At 38.5% G+C, this 20,070-nt stretch overlaps 1 protein-coding gene across 1 annotated transcript; it reads right to left on the reverse strand.

The window, feature by feature from the left end:
• Window positions 1-1,990: 1,990 nt before the first annotated feature.
• Window positions 1,991-19,921, reverse strand: LOC116732318 (solute carrier family 12 member 3-like). The gene is made up of 28 exons (XM_032582403.1): window positions 19,592-19,921; window positions 18,798-18,983; window positions 18,034-18,190; window positions 17,385-17,519; window positions 17,135-17,210; window positions 16,552-16,647; window positions 15,231-15,370; window positions 14,847-14,957; window positions 14,620-14,731; window positions 14,176-14,306; window positions 14,015-14,099; window positions 13,608-13,765; window positions 13,379-13,486; window positions 12,417-12,540; window positions 12,213-12,314; window positions 10,721-10,876; window positions 10,505-10,604; window positions 9,460-9,571; window positions 9,158-9,292; window positions 8,794-8,900; window positions 8,567-8,649; window positions 8,395-8,463; window positions 7,303-7,407; window positions 6,199-6,310; window positions 5,938-6,024; window positions 5,542-5,677; window positions 5,391-5,458; window positions 1,991-5,280 (listed from the first exon to the last, which is right to left on the reverse strand). Exons 2-28 carry the CDS (start codon window positions 18,962-18,964, stop codon window positions 5,142-5,144), a joined length of 3,111 nt encoding a protein of 1,036 aa, XP_032438294.1. The 5' UTR covers window positions 18,965-18,983; window positions 19,592-19,921; the 3' UTR covers window positions 1,991-5,141.
• Window positions 19,922-20,070: the final 149 nt, after the last annotated feature.

Here is a 20,070-nt window from a genome sequence, read left to right on the forward strand (position 1 = left end):
TCAGCCATAACAGTAAAAATGGCCGAACACAAATACCTGAATTATGTCACTCTGTGTGAAAAATTTACATGTGATTCACACTTTTTGACTTCAATTGGTGAAACTTAAATAATCAGAGGAAAACTCCTAATGTGATTGTTAGAATTATTATGTTTTGTTGTCTTTCTTACATTAGTAGTTTTATATTACTAGCTGTTTTTTTTTTATTTTAAAGTTTAGTGTTCTCACCCCAGAGAGGAAGAACTTGTTAAGACTGTGTGTAAGACATAACTAACCTTTCCTTGACCTCAAGCATGTTTTCACAGGTGCTTCTTTAGGAGAAATTCCTGAGATACTCCTTAGTTGCCTCTAATTGTCTGTGTGTAGAATTTAGTTTCTGTTTTCCCTTCCTTGTTATCAGGGTAGCCCCCCAATTTTTTGTTAAGATCTCTCTCCCACATTCCATTCACTCCCTTTCTCTGCTAATAAAAAGACAAGTTCTGCAGCAGGATGGCAGAACGCAAAGAGATCGGCTTGTAGCAGCTGATCCTCTGTGCCTTCTCAATTCTTGCAAGAATTTGGTTGAAAACTAAGTAACGTTGTCTGTGGTTCTTTTTGTATAGCTTGAGAAAATACCTATGAGTGACATAAAGTGAACTTAAAGTACAACAAACACTAGACCAACAATAGACCAGCATAGTGTCAGGATCTTGGGTTGTTTGACTCAGTTTTGTTCATTTCTGTGTTTTTTTAGTTCCTTTCCTTTGATTAGATCAGCCGTGTTTTTGTTTTACTTTGGTTCAGTCCTTTTTTAGTGATTACAGTTTATTATGTTTATGTCTTATGTCGAATATCTTCTTAGTTACTCGAGTTTTATTATGTTTCTTATGGTATTCATAAGAAACATATGAATGTTGTGTATGTTGCAGCCTCTCACTTTCTCCCCTCACACATGCAACCCGTCAGCCAATCAGCCCAGGTCTTTCGTTCCACACTGTAAAAAAAAACCCATTTTCAATTGAAGGTAAAATAACGGCAGCTGTGACTGCCAGAATTTTACTGTATTTATACTGTAAAATTCTTTGGTTGCCACAGCTGCTGATATTTTACTGTAAATTAGAGACACATTTTTACAGTGCAGCTTTCACCCTCACAGTATTGAAACCCTTCTGCTGCTGACACTCCTTGCTGGTTCCTCCTGTTAAACCCCGTTACCAGTTTTATCCCGTCTCCTCCTCATGTTACCCCTGTTGCTGTCTATTTTCCCTGGATTTCTGTTTTTGTTCTCCTCTGGCTCCCTGTGCTCCTGCGGGGGGTTTTCTTTGTAAGTCTATTTTCATCAAAACATTTAACACTCTCCATGCTCCCAGTTCCTCTCTGCATTTTGGTCCATCAATAAACTCACAACTCATGACACACAGAGTTCATTTCATTTCAGAGTTCACTTAATTTCTAGTTTGTTTTGATTAAACATGTTTTTTGTTTTCTCATTTTATAAACGTAGCTCAACTAGAGCAGTTTGATTTCCCGCCCCAGGCCGTTTCTGCCATAAATCCATCATAAACAGTCATATGTTTCCCTGTGTTATCAAAGGCTTTACTGTTTTCTGTTGAATGGACTCTGCCAAATGAATACTTGCTCTAAATCTTATACCTTGCCTGAAAAACATACACCAATATTTGCATAGATATTTGCATATGACCGTTGACGACTAGATGAGCCGGATCGCAGGAGGCCTAATGAAGAATTCACTTTATTGGAATCTATATTTATGTTTTGGATTGGTGGATATCTTTAAATAACTGTGGGAAGATAATTAATGTTTTTGTGACAAATGTTTCGTGATTTTTTTTTTGTTTTGGAAAATACAATTTATTTGATCATTTTTCTTGTCGTAGGGTGTATAATGTGATCAATATTTTATGTTTTCCCCAGTCCAGAAAGAATTTCTCCCAAGCGAGACAAATAAAGATACTAAACTTTTTAATTCAGTAGTCAGTAATAAAAGGTGTACACAACAAAAACTCTCTATTTAATATTTTACAAAAAATTATACAGCCAAAATATACATGTACAAGTACTAGTACATTGTTATACAATTAGAAAAAAACAGGAAAAACACATAAAGCCATTAACTGCTGAATTAACTGTATGACATTTTCTATTGTTTGAATAATAATTTTTGTTCCCTTAACAGAGCTTTCACATCATCAAAAAGTGTATATCATATATGAGTTAGACACAACCCATGACTGTACTTACAGTATGAACATTTACATATTGCTACAGCAACATAAAGTATGTGCTCAATCGATAAGAGTTCACATAAAAAATATTGACAAACAAAAAGAAAATGGTTGATTTTGTCAAACCGTTTTACTCCAGAAGTCATCAATTCACATTATGTGGCATTTAAAGATAATATAAGGGAAATACCCTCAATATACAATATATTTAAGTTTTTATAATGATAATAACCTTCCTGTCTCTCAAGGAACACTTGCTACAGTTGTAACCCAGTAAAAAAAAAAAAAGGTATTTTGTATTGAGTTAAGTTCATAGAATGAATAATAATTCAGAATGTGTTAAACATGTTAGCTTAAATATGTTAAAATTGTTATAAATAAGTGTTAACAAAAATTTTTACTTACAGGTACTTTAAGTAATATGGTATAATAAGTTAAAAGAATTTTGAAAAAATGTACTTAAAACCATTTTATAGAAAAGTAATCTTCATCATATTTTATTTTGAAGGGCTAATGTTTGTAAGAGGAAGTGGGGTAGAGCAACGCAACTTTACTGGTCCGTGGTTGGCTGAGGGTCAGGAAGTGATAGGAGAGTAGAGTGGAGAGACAGGAAATAACGTTCAGTATATAGAAATGAGAAAGGAAAGAGATGAACCGCGCTGAAAAAACGTGACGGAGTTATTAAGAAACGAGTGTTTTTGCAGATATTTAGGCTTTCAACTCGACAGTCTGTTAATAGATATAGACTCTACACTCTTGTTTGCAGCTACTGTGATAATTTCAGACCGGAATTCACTGTACAGTAGGTGGAAAGTCATACGTAATGCTCGCTAACGCATTAGCATTCATTAGCACAGTGAATCGACATTGAGTACTGTGAGCTAACTCGGCTAACAGAAGATGTAGCTAAGATTTCCGTCGTGGGAGCGTTCCAGAGTTGAGCTTGGAGCAGAGAGATGAGCTTTCACTGAGCGTTTTGTGACTGTGTTGGACTTTCCTGCTGTTTCCTGAATCCTGTGGACCGAGGGACTGAAGAGCTGAAGACATCTTGCCAACTGGGACTAAGGACAGGTGAAATTCCAAGAAGGTTCAAGATTTTCCCTTGGGCGTAAGGTACCAATTCCACTCTTCATCATCACATCAGGCCTGCAACGGGGTTTTTTTTTTGAGGGGGGGGGGCGACTATATTTTAGTTAGTTATTGCCAGCTTAGTATATTGACAATCAAATATACACACTGTAAGTTAGAGTGGGCCCACATTAACTTACATAGGTTTTGTGAAACCAAAAGGCAGAAACTTTGAGCATTTTTGTGAATTTATTATTGTGTTTAATATATGTTCAAAAGTATTACTCTAAGATGAGTGAAACTTAACATATGTTTAAACACGAGAGTGTATTAGAGTTATTATTTGTACGTTAACGGGTTTAATGAACTCAGGGGCCCTTACCTACTTTAGAGCGGTATAACTGGGCTACACAGTATTGGCTCAAGACGAGATGGCAGGAATAAATTTCAAGCTTATCTCAAGAGCACCAAGATAATCAAAGCTTCCTTAAAATCGGGACAAAAATTGTCAGCAAAATCTTGTATGGAGTAGGCATTGATTAATTTAATTTATGACCCAACCATTTCTGTGCATATATGTTGGGTTTTTTTGGACTAATGTTCTTTGATACTTCTTTTCAAGCTTCTTCAGGATGTTTGTTTTTACATTTTAAGTCTAGATTGTGTGGCTAACAGGATCCTATAAAACACTCTTGTGTATTTGAGTCTGATTCTCATCTCTTCCTCTTTAAGAACCAAGAAACTCAACTATTGGTTGAACTGAAATCTAAATTAAGAGCCACAAGAAGAATAATAAATTCACTACATCGAGTTACTGCATATCTATACATCAGTGTTGTAGTACCGGTCTCGAGACCGTTTTTAGAAGGTCTCGTCTCGGACTCAACCGTATTTGGTCTCGGTCTCGGGCGCTGAGGACTCGGGATTTTATTTCAAGACCGCAACTGTGGAAATATCACTAAACTTGCAGCATACTGTCCAGTTTATTTGTTAACGTGTTTGTTTTCACCGGATGCAAAATGCACCGATTAAAGTCCAAGCAATAACGTGACTTACCAATTACGTGATTCTGTTACCCCCCTCCCCACCTTTCACTCGCACGTGGCACTCCGAGACATGCGCAGTGGTTTTCTTTGAGCGGCAGACGATGTCTGTCTAATCGTCAGTAATAGAATTGCGCTGCATAAATCAGAAGAAATCCGATGGCGACAGCTAAATCAGCAGCGCTTCGCTTTCACAGGCGGCGGGGACTACGTCTAACTTTTTTCGTCACTTAGAAAAGAAGCTCAAAGAAAGGTAAACTCCGTTGACGTAATGTTAGCAAAGCTAGCTGTAAGATACACATAAGCATTTGTGATGAAAAAAAGTCACTCACTGTGCTGAATTATTGTGTGGAGGTGTCTACTAATGTGTCGCATATATGGGACAACACTGTGTCCAAAAGTCTGCAATATACATTATTGCATTGTGACATTCACAAACAATCTGAATCTTCTGAACTTCTCTTTACTAACAAGATAGGACTGGAGTCTCCCTGAGAGCCGTTCTTTGTTCTTGTAATGCTCTGCATACACTGCAGTAGCTATCATTATTTTATTTAATTATTTACATTGATATTTAATTACCAAATAAATAAAACACAAGAACGAAAGAGCACGCAGAGCATGCGCATTGCTCTTTGATTGTGTTCGTTCAAAGTGGCAGCTGTAATGTCTGCCATGATGGTAGACATTACAGCATTGTGCTGCCTGGCTTCATGCAGTGGGAGAGAGGGTGAGAACAGTCATGGTGAGCGCCTTGTGTTTGGTTATCGGAAGCGAAAGAAAGTGGATCGGTGCCTCGCTAGTTTTACTGGCAGTAGAATGTGAGGACGTTCTGTTGGTTTCCTCGTATCAACACGGCGGGGCAGTGAAGGCCACACGTCAGAGTGTCCAGCCAGGCCATATACAAAGCGCTGGGGCAATCGCTTTGAGGAACTGGAAGGCTCCTGCGAGTTAGATACACAAATAAATGAGTCGTTAAATATACAATTCCATCAGTTCGCTGTAAATGCTTTCTTCATCCAAACATTTTCAGGTGTTTATAATCTGCACTCACACTAGAACAAGAGCGGTGTGTTTCGAATTCTTCCGAATGATTTCATTCAGCCTCACCTTACTCTCAGACTGTAAAAGGTAAACAAAACATTAGTTATTTTTTATTGTACTACGACATATTTTTGCCTCAAATATTTGCTAAAAACGCTCACCTTCAGCTTAAAGGCCTCAAATTGTTTGTCAGATATCTTCCAGGGAGTGCTTTGTCTCAGCTCCTGCACAGAGACGCCTTCCTGCTGCTCATCATGCAGCCTGAAGGGGGCGACACTGTCCACAAACCTGCTCAAGCTGAAACGAGAAAGCAGAGGTCAATTTTCCTGTGAAGAACAAACACACTGCCTGAAAGTGAACACATACAGATGGAAACCTGTGAAAGTGAGTGAGTCTTATTGGAACACCGTTATGTTGGTATCTGAGACAAATGGATTTTCTCAACATTTTAAACCAACAGTTAAAGTACCAATTCTGTAGATTATTTATTAAAAGTACATTACACTTTTTGGGTTTCATAAACATAAAAAATAGATATATCATTGAATTTTTCTTACCTCTTTGGATGAGGGTGTTTCTCAACGTCTGTCATGACTATAACATCACTAATGTCCAAACGAAACCTCTTCAGCAGAGCTATCATCCTAAAATATACAAGATAACATCATATTCACTACATTACACAGCATTCCACTCTAATCCACTCTAATCAATGAAACTGTGTATAGAAGTGCTCAAACAACTTGATTTCAACAAAGGGATAAATAGCAAAACATTTCTTTTCTCTTCGGAGTCTAAATCTTTTTTGAAAAACCTACTCATCGCGACCCTTCTCCATGTTTTGTTCGTCGCCCACGGTGAAAACTCGGACCTTGCATCGGCGCCAGCATTTCCTCCTGGTGATCAGGTAGGGCACCAGTAGAGTCAGACCTTAAAACAGACAAAGTGATTATAAATGGTGGCAGTTTGTACCGCTGATCTGGATAGAAGTGACGGGAACACATTTTTCTTAAAACCTGGTTTTAAGATAAAGTGATTAGCACAGTAACAGATTATTACTAAAAAAATATAAGTATTTGGTCATAAAAACTACAATTTTTACAAGTAAACCCTTATGTTTAAGGCACGTCTCACAGCTTCACTTGGAGGCAGAGGTATTCATACAATCAATATTTTTTATTCAAAATTACATTCTGTTCCTTTAACATCTACAAAGATTTCTATATCACAAGAATCTGAAAACTCATTAGGTAATAAGAATAATTAAAAAAAATCATTCTTCTTTTAATTTTTAATTACAAAAATGAAATGCATGTTAAATTTTTTAAACAACTGCACAGTCTTGGTCCAACTGTAGGAAGGTTTGAAAAGCACTCTCCCAGCATCACTATGCTTTTTAGTGGATATGTTTTTCTTTTTCTGAAATGCTGTGTTGTGATGTGACACCTTACAAAAAGTAACATTTTTGTTCAATCAGTGCACATAATTCCCCAAATATCTTCAATATGCATTTTTTGGCAAATGTAAGTCAGACTTTCTAGATCTTTTTGGTTAGATGTTTTTGCCTTTGAAAGACCCCCACTGCTACTATTCTTATTAGCCTGATCACGCCTGGAAATGTTTGCAGCCGTTTCATGTTTTTCTCGCGAGTAAAAAGAAACTAACTCTCTTTTGTCTTTAGAATAGAATAGAATTCAACTTTGTTGTCATTGCACTGTCACAAGTACAAGCAACGAGATGTAGCTTGCATCTATCCAGAAGTGCTCTACGAGATATAAATATTTATTTACAGATGTACAAGACTATGTATGTATGGACTATAAGGGGTTATAGCAAAGAGATATAGATATTGTGTATAAATCTTTATCTAAATATCTAAGAATAAATTATTTTTAAATCCGACGTTCGCCCGTATTACTTACCTCCATCGTCTGCTATCCAGTAGACGTCAATGGTTTTCTTTCCCTGGTTGTTTTGAAACACGGTGTTCATCTGATCGCTGCTGCCTTCGTCAGACATGTCATCAGCTGCAAGACGAGGAAAAGCTTTAGAGGAAAGAAAAACAATCCTACAGGTATTAACATGTTTTTTTTAATGGCTTATCGTGTGAGCAAATTTATTGATGTACGATTTTGTGTTTCTTAATTTATGGAAACACCTGATCTGTGAAACTGCGTTTTTTTGTTTTTTTTTTGATATTAGCAGAATATCAACAATGTTTTGCGCACATTTGTAATGGAAACACAGCTACTAAAAATGGCAAAACCCCGCGCTGCATCGGTATCACATGACCATACAAACGCTACATTCCACTTCCCCTCCAGAAACAAGCAGCAGCAAGACAGAAATAAATATTGGCCGTTAAAATCAGTCCATTTTATTTGGCAGGTACCGATACGTTAAAATAGGACAGATATCAACCGATAACGATGTTTGTACTGATATGTCGTGAATCCCGAGAAACATCGCAAAAACTACCAAAACGGAACCTGAATTCACTTAACGTAGTGTTAAAGTCAGATAAAAATCCTTGAAATCCATGTTTGTGAACAAAGTTAATGGTTGTGTTATTGGTTTACTGCAAATGCCTGAAAAACTTTGACCTTTGCCGTGAATCCGCAACTCGAGTCGCAACTTTGTGAAGAGAAGTTAAGAATCATGAAGACATTTTGATTTTTAACACGCAACAAATATTGAAACAGAGAGTACGAGAGTCAATATTTATGGTACCTAGCTGTGGTATGTGTTTACACAAAAGTCAGTAACTTGCAAGTGGAGTAACTTTTAGTTTAAGTAAAAGTGGAACAGAAAAACATGCTATGGCAGCAAGAGCTATGATTTCTTTACCGTAAACAAAAGAGGCGGAAAATGTTCTCCGAATACAATGACTTGTAATCATCTTCACAGTTGTTTCTTGTGTTACTTTGCATTTCGTTTCATTTTGCCACCATGTTTATTCCAGTATAAAGTTCAGAGCAACAGAATTTTATAATTTGGCTAACGTGCCACCTCACCCGTTTCCTCCTCGTTGGTTTGCTGGTCCGGATTGTCCACATTTTCATCGGCCTCAAAGCCCTGGTTGACTGTGGGGTTCAAACGACATGGTCAGATCCATGTTAGTTTAATTAACACTTTATGTGTTAAAGTCCAAAAGTAAAATGTTGTTGAGTAAAAAAAACAAAAAACCTTCAAATTCTAAATCATCAGAGATATCTAGTCCATCCATCATCCTCAAGATGCACAAACCGTAGTTGGAGTCAAACGTATCACTATAAAAAAAAACATAATTAGAAAATCTGAAATTCTCTTTTAAATCGCATACCTCAGCCCGTTTTTACCATTCATATCGCAGCTGCTGTTAGTTCAGAAATGACATATTTTGACCCAGTTGGAAAAAAAAATCCCAATCTTACTGAATGATGTTGATGTAATCCTCGATGCTTTCCGGAGCGCTGTCCCTCCAGTTCGTCTTGAAGCCCAGAACCAGAGTGTTGGGTTTCAGTTTACCCAGACCGGATGCCTTGAAAAGATTGAAGATGAACAGTTAATATGATGAGATTTTGATTAAATATTGTTATAGCACTTCATTTTATTTCTGGATATCTCCTACACTCACTGCAACACACACTCCAAAATAAACAGAGATTTGTAGGTTTTTCACCCTTCCAGAGTCCTATTAAGTTTGAATTAGTAGTTACTCCGATGTTTATCTTTGGTATTCTTGGATTCCTTCAGTAAACATATTGGGAAATGAATAAAATAAATCATGTTTCTTACCTGTAGCAGCTGCTTAGCTCCAGCCCTTAAGTTGTCAGCCGTGAGAGGAGTGTAGAACGACCGCACCTTCCTCTTGTTCAGCCACTTAACCAGGCAGTCTGTGGTGTCCTCAGGCCGCGTCATCCTGTCCTGCTCCTAGAAAGGGCAAAAAATGAAATGAATTGATAGGAAGATTCAGTGAAGGAAAATGGGACTGAGCGGCAACCAGAAATACAGCTCAACAATTGCAGTGTTGATAAAGTGTAGCTTAATGCTCATTTTTTTAAAGGGGATTCTTAGCATATATGACCAAAAGCTGCTACCAGTATAATATCGCCACAGATCATGAGGCAGATGTGCTTCGTGAAGGTGCAGACAAAGTCCACCAGTGCGGGCCGCTGGTTTGGAGGACCAGTCAGGACGAGACACTGAGGCCTGGAACAAGACAGGAGAAGCAAAAAAATGGGAATTGGTAAATGCTTTGGACAGAATGCCGGGCAAAAGTTTCAAATCAATTTAATTTCTTTACGTTTCAAGTCCAAAGAGTTAAGAGGGGATTTAATAAAGTGTGGACTTTATTGGGCCATTTGACCATCTTCTTATAGAAAGTTTTTGTCTTTTTTTATAGCCACTCCTTTAGTTTTTATGTTAATATCATATAAAATGGGATTTCTACTAAAAAGCAGACATGTTGCACCCATTTATTAAACTCTATACATTAAGGTTCCCGCCCCAAAAAAGAAAACACACACAAAAAACTAATGTCTCGTTGTTGTTGCTGAGAATAAACTTAAGCTGTTTTTCACATCAGGAAAAAAAGCAAAATAACTTGAAAAATGTTCCATGTTGCCTGAATTTCAAACATTTAAAACGGTTTTCTATTAAAACTAGATGATTTTGTTCCATTAACAGATTCCCTGTTTAGCTTTTTTGCTATACGAATTGACAAAATTTGGTTTAAATGAGTTTTGCCATGTGCCAGGCAATGCAAAAAGATCTAATTTAAAAGTGGTTCATTGGTTAAACCCTTCAGACAGAACGTGTTGTCAACGAACCAGTCACATTTACTGTAATTCCGCCACACTTTACCCTATCTCTAGTATAGCATCGAGTGAAATTAATCTGAGGGGTGCTCTTTTAATCGACGGTAAATTGCGAAAATAACTTGCTAGATATTGAAAAGTCCAGTTGTTATGGATAAATGGGCAAATATATTTACTCACAGGACTTTTAAAGAACCGCGTACAATTAAAATAAGCAAAAATATCCAGGAATTGGATGAGTAAGAACATTTTTAAAAATGAATGAACAAAGGAAGGATCATTATTGGGTTAATGAAAATATATTGAAAATCGACAATCTACTCACCTGAAATTCTTCACATGATCCTCCACTCCGGTCAGAGAGACAGAGGAAGACAAAGCGATGTTGTATGTGCCTGCCTGGATCGACGAACCCCAGTTTACCTCTGTGGAAAAGGAAACGGTGGCTTAGCAAGAGCAAATGCAGCAAAACGTTTTCTGCTCGCTTCCAATTCAACGTCACTCAGCTGAACTGAGCTCAGGTTCAACGAGCTGCACCCACTCGGTTTGTTGTAGTTGACGTATCCGAAGAGGAAGATGATGATGCACCAGGTGACTAGAGCGGCCCACCAGGTGAGCAGGAACATCAGCACCACACATATGACCGCTCCAAACAGAGCCGTCCATTTGCTGTAGTAGTGGAAGGACGGTCTCCAGCCTGAAAGAGTCGACAAATAAGACGTGTTTTTCCGTGTTATCTGCCTTAAATGTGGGACTAAAAGTTTGTCTAAAATAACCATCTCATCATTTTAGACCTTTTTGATATTTTGATACTTTTTAGATATTTCTGTCTGAGAAGGGTTGTTGATCATGTTTGTCCAATCTGCTATGTGAACTGAGATGCTAAACCAGCTGAATCATCCGGAGTATAAAGAGGCAGAACTTTAGGTACTTACTTGCAGAGTTGGGTAGTAACTAGTTACTTTCACTTGAGTAACTTTTTTTTAAAAAGTACTTTTAGGAGTATTTTTACTATGCTAACTTTTACTTGACTTATTATGAAGTATTTCTAGTCTTACTTGATTAAAATTTCTGGATTTTCTTCCCGCTGCATGAAAAACAAACTAATTTAATCAGACACACACACCTGCAGTTTTTGTTAAAGTTTTATAAGTTTTCTATTGAAAGAAACTGATTTGGAACTAATTTCTTTTGCCTGGCTTTATTTTTTGTTACTTATATGAATTCTCGTTATTTTTGTCTTTAAGATACCAACATTTCCACTTAACTTTATATTTTGGTCGATCTTATTATGTAATTTTTTAGTCACCCAGTTCTTGAGTAGACTTTTTGTGAAATACTTTTTTACTCTTATGTGAGTAATTTCTTAGACAGCTACTTTTTACATTTACTTGAGTTAAAATATGTTGACCTCCCCTTGGGCTGCCACCTTATCGTGGTGGAGGGGTTTGAGTGCCCCAATGATCCTAGCAGCTTTGCTGTCTTGGGCTTTATGCCCCTGGTAGGGTCACCCAAGGCAGACAGGTCCTATGCGAGGGACCAGACAAAGCGCAGCCTGAAGACCCCAATGATGATTAAATACATTGGACTTGGCATTCCCTCGCCCGGACGCGGGTCACCGGGGCTCCACTCTGGAGCCAGGCCTGGAGGGGGGGCACGACGGCGAGCGTCTGGTGGCCGGGCTTTTTCCCATGGAGCCCGGCCGGGCTTAGCCCAAGAAGGAAACATGGGTCCCCCCTCCCATGGGCCCAACACCCGTAAGAGGGGCCAAAGGGGTCGGGTGCATTGTGTGATGGGTAGCGGCCGAGGGAGGGGACCCTGGCGGTCCGATCCTCGGTTGCGGAAGCTGGCTCTTGGAACGTGGAATTATCCTTAACCTATACATTATGGGTATCTGTTATTTGCCCTACTATGTCAAGGTAGGGCTAATTTCAGACATTAGCAACAGCAATTATTTAATAACAAATTTTAGACTATGATATTAACTGCAAACAGATTAATTTAAATTTTTTTTAAAAAGGTAAGTGACTTACCAGGGGAATTAGTGATGGATGCATGAAAACAACTGAAGTTAATCAGGCAATAGGAGCAAAGGAAGAAATTTGAGATGAGGGGAGCGATGGTGTTAAGCTCCGCTGTATTGCCACATGGGGGGCAAAAAGAGAAAATGTAAATGTACGCCGTTAACCTGTGTAAAATATGAATAATCATTTGCAAAAATATCACATCTCACACACCAATAAGGATGAAGGCTATAGCAATAAGGTAGCAGAGAATATAAGCTCGAAGTGGCTCGTTGTTTTTCCCATAACCTTTTGCAAAGAAAATGATGTACGGGTATATTTGGTCCTTGCACAGACACTGGAAAACAAAGAGAGGAAATAATTTTTTTTCCAATGATTACACACAATTTAGTATAAGATCCCGTTTAGGACAAAAACTAGGTTTTGTCTCTCACACACTACTAAAGACTCATACACACACACAAAATACTAAAATTGCGCATATACACTATTAAAATAGTTAGAGCCGGAGTACGCAGCGTTAGAGCCCTAAGTGAACCTCCGAGACCTTGAGAAGGGAGCGGTAGAGAACGGCTGGCCGAAATTGGCGTTCATAAATCAGATCAACCTTGAGCTAAACGGCGCTTCCTCCATGGAGCACCAATATCCAAGTTGAAGCTAACTTCACTGTGGTATCAACGCAATCTGATCTCCAAATTATGCCCCGCCTCTTCCGTGACAACTCTCACACATTCAAAAAATGAGTCTCTCAGACAATTACGAATCTCATCCCCATTCATTCATTCAGCCTAGTGTTAGTTCACACACACACCCACACACACAACATTTTTGTCCTATTATTCAGAATAGTATGTCTGTATGCTTTGTGTGTGATATTTTAGAAGTGTATATGTGCAATTTTAGTCTTGTGTGTACGAGAAAGAAAAATCAATACATGCATGTGCAATATTTTATTAGTTTATATATGCAGTCTTAGTCTTTCATGTATGAGTGTGAGAGAAAAATTGTATGCGTGTGTGATATTTTAATAGTGTCTATGCGCAATTTTAGTATTTTGTGTGTGTGTATGACTCTTTAGTAGTGTGTGTGAGAGACTAAACATAGTTTTTGTCTTAAATGGCCCCTCATAATTTAGTGTTATAATTCAATACTTTTATAGCAGGATGTTGTCTCACCTGAAAGATTTTGGGTGCAGAGACAAGAAAACCCAGGGCGGAAGATAAACTGGCAGCAAAGACACCTGCAGTGATGAGGTAGTAGAAACCGGAGACTTGCCCCAGAACCTGGTTGGAATATTTGAGTAAAATCAACAGATCATTTTGTACAGCCACCCTCAAAGATTGTAAATGACACTTAAGTGAAACAGTCGAGACTATCTGACCCCAACAATAAGTTTATTGATACCTTGACGCTGTTGGCGAGTCCATATTGACAGGTCTGCGACTGGCTACAGTCTGTGAAGTTCCAACCCAAGTCACACGCCAGTCCCACGCAACCGTCCGTGTTGTTTCCCGTCAGGATGTGACTTTTATTCCCAGAGGCGTCCCGCACTACACATGACCCTGGAAAAAAATAAATACTCCAAGTCTGAGCTGAGCTTTCTGGTATTTCTTATCACTTTTTTGGGAAAACTACCGTTTCTTTACTACATGGGCGCTAAACCGGAAAATTACCTCTTGCATTTTCATATTGTTCAACCATTTTAATGACAGTCAGTATTGGCAAACACTAACTTCAGCAAGCTCAAAGTTATACTGAGCCAATCAATAATTAGACAAGGCAAAGGTAGGAATGTGATAAAAGTAACCCACCGACAGTTACTGTTATCCCCAGGTAGCTGATTGTTGTCCAAAAAATAGCCATCAATGTACCCTTTGGGATAGCTATTGTAGGGTCCTGTGAACAGAAAGATGATCATCACCTTGCTCCTTGTTGCTCAATGTCTTTTTTTCATCCTTAATGAGATTCAAACCTTTAGATCTCCAGAGATGTTGGCCCCGGACATAATGCCAATGGCAGCAGGAAAGAAAATGGCGAACATCTGGAAAAAACTGCCTTGAGGACCTCGCCAGTCTGATGAGAGGTTCTCGACAAAAATATCGCCTGTAGAGAGCGTTAACAAAGAGTCAGCAGCTGCGTTTCCAATTGCGTCGTCGAATGAAGTGTTTGGTGGGAAAGAGAAGAGTTTTTTGGGTTTTTTTACCCCTCCAGGGGGTCTTTTTTTGTGGGCTCTAGTGTCCCTTATACGACAGTAGGCTGACAGGAAACTGGGAAGGAGAGGGGGGAAGACATGCGGCAAATATCGTCGGGTCCGGGAGTCGAACCCGCGACGGCCGCGTCGAGGACTCAAGGCCTCCAAATATGGGTCGCGGTAACCACTACGCCACCATGGCACGCCCAGAGAAGAGTTCTTTACCTCGGTATCCGAAGATGCCGATAGCCTGCTTATCAACGTTTGGAGGGATTACGGTGCCAACAAAGTAGTTTGCGAAGGACACCAAAAGCACTAAGAAGAACAAAATCTGGGCCTGAAAGCAACACAAAACAAGTTATTTAAAAACAATGATTAAGTCAAAGACCATTTCATGAACTAAGCAAAACAGTGTTGCTTTTTAGCACAAAATTTCTCATGGATAGGCTCACCTTGGACTCCCACTCCATTCCAGCCAGAGAAATCATAAGAAGAATCGTGACTGTGATTACGCCCACAATGCGAACGTCATATACTGAATCCACCATGACGACACCAAATTCCTAAAATGAGTGACATAATCCTCAAAAGAGCTATGCAACACATTGGGTTTTAATATGAAAGGCGTAATATGATGGAAACATTTATGGAAATACTTACTTGTATGTGTGTTTAAATCATTTTTACAAAATATATGCATGAAAAACTTCACAGACATTTTTTTGCCATACACTAAAATCACCTTAAAACATACTCACTAAACTTATAAGTATGATTTTTTTCTTTCCTCTCTTTGAATAAAACAAGATAAGATGAGATGAAACAGATCCACCTACATGCATCAAATCACGAACCACTTCTGCAAAACCAACAGTGTTCAGCGCACAGGCCAACGCGTTTGCAAAGGAGAACACCATTCCAATCGGTCCTCCAATTTCAGGACCCAGCGTACGGGAGATCATGAAATACGCACCGCCTGCAAAATGTTTCACACACACGCACACAAAAAGGACTATTTTTATGAAAAGCTAACAAAAGAATACTCAAATAATAAAACACAGATTACAACTATAAGATTCGCTTTGCCTCTCAAAATTGTTCATATCCTATCAACTTAGTTTTTTGGGGGTTTTTTTGTTTTTACACTTTGTTCTTGTCAGTTTTTAATGTGTTTTATTTTGTGATTGAAACACACAAAATAGTGTAGAACTGTGAACTGAGAAGAAAGTTAAAGATTAGATATTTTTATGGTTAGAAAGATCTGTCTTGTCCATGTTTTATCAGAATGTCTAGCCATGGATTCTACTTTTGAACATCACTTGACAATGCCATACTAACACATGGACATGTTTGATTCAGGCCATTCTATCATAGCTCTGGCTGTGTCTAAGCACCAGTGGCGTGAACAGATGTTTTGGGGTCGGGGGCTCAAGTGGAAAAAAAGGGCACCTTGTAGGACAAATGGAACTACTGTCAGATTTTTAAATGCACCTCCTGCACTAATTTCTAAATCCCACAACAAATGTGAGCAAAACTTTGTTATTCCACTAATGTTGAATGTTTCTATTAAATAAGAAATAGTTAAAATCACATGAATAGGTTTGGTCACGCGATAAGTCGTTAAACAACATACGCCTCAGCACAGTGCAAAGAATTTCTTTATGTAAAAAGTGTTGTTTTTTTGAATTAGTGTTTACATTGGGAAATTTATTTTCGGAATTTGCTCAAATTTCAGGTCAGTGGAAACGCAGCCATTGCCAATTTATATCAACTTACACACGAAAATGAGTATTTTTGTCTTTGTCTTATCTTTCATTAATAGTAAAAGCAGGTTGTCAGAATAAAACAGAGTAAGGATCTTTGCAAGGCAATTCTTAAGCATTTTTGTTTTCCATTGCTTTATCGTAGAACAAATTTAATTAATTAATCAAAGTGTCTTTGTTTTCTCTATTTACACAGATAAATTTTGTGTATCATGTCATTGTTCCCATCATGTTTCTCTGCCGAGTACAAAAATTTCAAGTGTCCACTAATGTCAGGCAATAAAGTGATGTATAATTTGTTTGTACTGATGACCTAAACTACATATTTCCCATCATTTTTAATTTACAATAATGCAAATAAATTTTTACATTTTATTACTTTGGATGGACTCACCTGATTTCACCCTCCCATTGGTGGCAATAGCAGAGATGGACAGCGCAGTCACAGAGGTCACCACCACAGACATCCCGATAATTACACACGTCAACACTGTCAGGAGAGGAAAATATATATTTATTAGTCATAATTATAACTCATTTCTGTATTTTATTTTCTTCTTGAACATGTTCAGAAAATAACTTAGCAAATCTGTTGCTGTTTTGTTATTTTTCTCTTTTCTTTCTTTCCTTTCCAAGACGTATACGTCAAATCAAGTATCCAAATCATTACAAACACAATTCATTCACAGTTTTAAAAAACACCATTTTACCACATTGTCTTTGGGTTTTCTGCCCTACATTTGTTTTAACTCTTACATTTTCAAATAGAACAATGAAAGATTTTGGAGAAACGTCCAGATTCATTTACCTGTGATAACATGGAGAGTTCCAGTAATATCAGTGGTAAAATAAATTAAAAAAAAAGAAAAAACAATAAAAGTCAATATATTCTCAAGATAAGAAGAAAGAAATTCAGTGTGGTGCATGCTAGAACATCAAATAAACTTAGTTCCAAAAACCCAAAGTGTCTGACTCACCAATGCCCGCCTGAGACGTGATCCATGACAGACGCAAGAACAAGATAACCCCCCAAATATTCAGCATGCAGCGGACCTGTTACCAAAGACCAATGAAAAGAGCCGTGGGACATTTGTACAGTGACCAGGTGAGTGTGCTGATAATTTAGCTGCCAATTCAGAAATGTGATTTTTTTTTTTTTTAATGAATGTTGCATGCTTAACATTTCGTTTACCCGCATTAAATTCAGTATGAAAAACAAAATCTCACCATGACCCCGATTATCCAGCCAAATCTAACTGGAGCTTTGCCCTTAGGACCTTCAGACTCTTCGTTTTCCATATCTGGTCCCGGCAGGCTGCCTGAGTTGGAGGCGGACACTCCGTCCATTCCGATCTCCACAACCTTTAATGCAACGGAAAGAACTGGTGAAACTAAACCATCTGACGGCCTTAAACGGTCAAATAATTTGTTTAAAGGGGCAATGTTAGGTGTTTAACAGGAACATCAAATTATTTTATAGCACAAAATGTTACCTTCAGTTGTTATAAAAATGCTTTGTGTATCAAATGTGACTTAAAAGAAATTTAACACCTTAAAATTTGTCCTCTGTCTCTTGAAGAAAGTTCTTCTCTTTCCAACAATCTGCCTTCAGTAAGTCATCAGAACATGGCTCCTCTATTAAACCTTTAACGGCATTTTTACCAGCGTTGCACTGAGTTGTAGCTCCTATAATGAGCTTAAGTGATCAAGTGTTTGCTAATTGCCTCTGGCTAGTCTGAAGGAGCTGAGTGGGGGAGTCACATAGAGGGCTGCTTTGTGAGGTGGAAGCTTGGAAACTTCAGCTCCACATAGCACATAGCAGAAAAACACATGACTAAAAATTAGCCAAAAGGCATGAACTAAAGGACAAACGTACCTCAGGCGTCTTGCGCAGGGTTTCAAGAGACGGCCTGCTCTTTATCATCTGGCGTGGCAAAGAGTTGGCGTAATGCTCCAGCTGGGGCACCAGGTCCATGGTGCTGTAGACGGAGGACCTGCGCAGCTCTGCCCTGGAGCCGCGACGCTCTGCTGTACTGCATGACAAGACGCAGAAGCACGTCTATCAAACTGTAGCTTTTGTTTGATATCTCCCAGCTCCATTTTTGCTGCTTGTTGAAAGCGCAGGGTGAGTGAAGAGCAAATCTTCTAGGATGCGTGACTGATGGGAGCGGCGCAGGGCAAGGCTAAATATGCACTATTGGTGCAAAGCTCTGCGCTTGTTACAGTCTGTTAAACATTCACGATTTTTTTTTTTTTCAACATTGTAAACTACCTGCTCCTGTAAACTATAAACTGTAGATTAAGACAGCTTTATATTGGGCATTCTCATTCTTAACACTATCAAAGCCCGATTCTGACCCAAACTCACCATCAAGCATATCATTTCAGCCCAACCCGGCCCTAATTTTGGGCTGGGTTAGAGCATCAGGCTGATATCTACTTTAGAAGGTATTTTGCTTTTATTCTGGGATTGATGGACTGTATTGCCCGCTGACTTTGAAGAGAATAATTATAATATCATTGTCACAAATTACTCTGGTATTTAGTAAAAACATCGATATTCCCGCCAGACCTCAACCAATAAAAGTCCAGTTGGATTTTATGTCAGATGGTGAGAAAACTCTTAATGACGGCACCAACCTGGACTCATCGGAGACGACGATGGTGGGAGGGATTCGGAGCCCATTGCCTCCATTTACGGTGCTGCCGTTAAAGTGGTGTGAGGAGTACCTGGGAGGTCCCTCCTCATTGGTGGAGAATTGCACACCCTGGGTCTGTACGTTACGTTTGGACACAAACTGCCCCATCAGTGCGTCTTTGTGCTTCCTGTGGAGTGATAGTAATTTGACTAGAATTCACTAAATTAACAAATTAACTTTTTTATTTATTTTTATCAGCATGCTAGACTTTCTGACCAAAATGATTAACGAGAGAGTAAAAAAAAACCTTAAAGGTTCGCTGCAAATTTTGCTGATTTTCTGAGAATGTACATAGAATTTTGTAATGCCACAAAATAAACAATATGGAACAGATATTGATATTTTCTTTAGTTTTAAATCTTTTTGACATTGTCTATGAAGAGTCCATATTGCACGTAGTTTTCATTTTCTGACTGTACATTGACTAAGTGCACAAAATAAGTGAAATTTGTATATGCTTCATGATATATTTTGGTGTGAACTCCCCTAGCAACGTGATGTTTCACTCGCATCATACTTGGTAATAACAATATGACAAATTCTGGCAAATACAATTTCACATGCAAAAATTCTTCCAGTTTAAGACATTATGAAATCTGAAGTCTCTCCCAAATGAGAAGCAAAGAACAAATATTAATCCATGTACCAATTGTTGACTCTGAAAAAGAGTTATTCGGTCTAATGTCAAATAAAAAGTTGAAAGAAGGAAATAAAGAGAAAAAATCTTATACTCACAAGTAGTTCTGTAGCTGATGAAAGAGCTGCTTGATCTGTCCCCAGATCAAACATACATCCCAGATCAACACACCGCAAAACTCTTGTAATTTATACCTTGGTGAGGCAGGTTACATCCCTCCCATTTACTTCATGCACTTTCCTCCCCCTCAGACACACACACACACACACGCACACGCATACATAGTCACACTCATTCCATTCTATGAGGGTGTGTGGGTGTTCAAAAAACACCCAGACACATGCACATGGAAAGGTATGCGCGCGCACAGTCACACATATGCAAATGCAATTTTATATTGGCTTTTGTTGAGCCACAAATGATTTCCAATTTTCCACCTCTAGTTTCTGGAAGATTTTGTTTGGAAATGTGAGTCTTAGACACAAAACTATGGGAGCGTGAGCCACTGGTTTATAGCGGTAAAGTTATTGGAGTGAACAGGGAGAACAAGCGGGTGCTAAGTAGCCATGGTGGCTTT

The sequence above is a fragment of the Xiphophorus hellerii genome, chromosome 14, assembly GCF_003331165.1.
Source record: "Xiphophorus hellerii strain 12219 chromosome 14, Xiphophorus_hellerii-4.1, whole genome shotgun sequence".
NCBI classification, from domain to species: domain Eukaryota; kingdom Metazoa; phylum Chordata; class Actinopteri; order Cyprinodontiformes; family Poeciliidae; genus Xiphophorus; species Xiphophorus hellerii.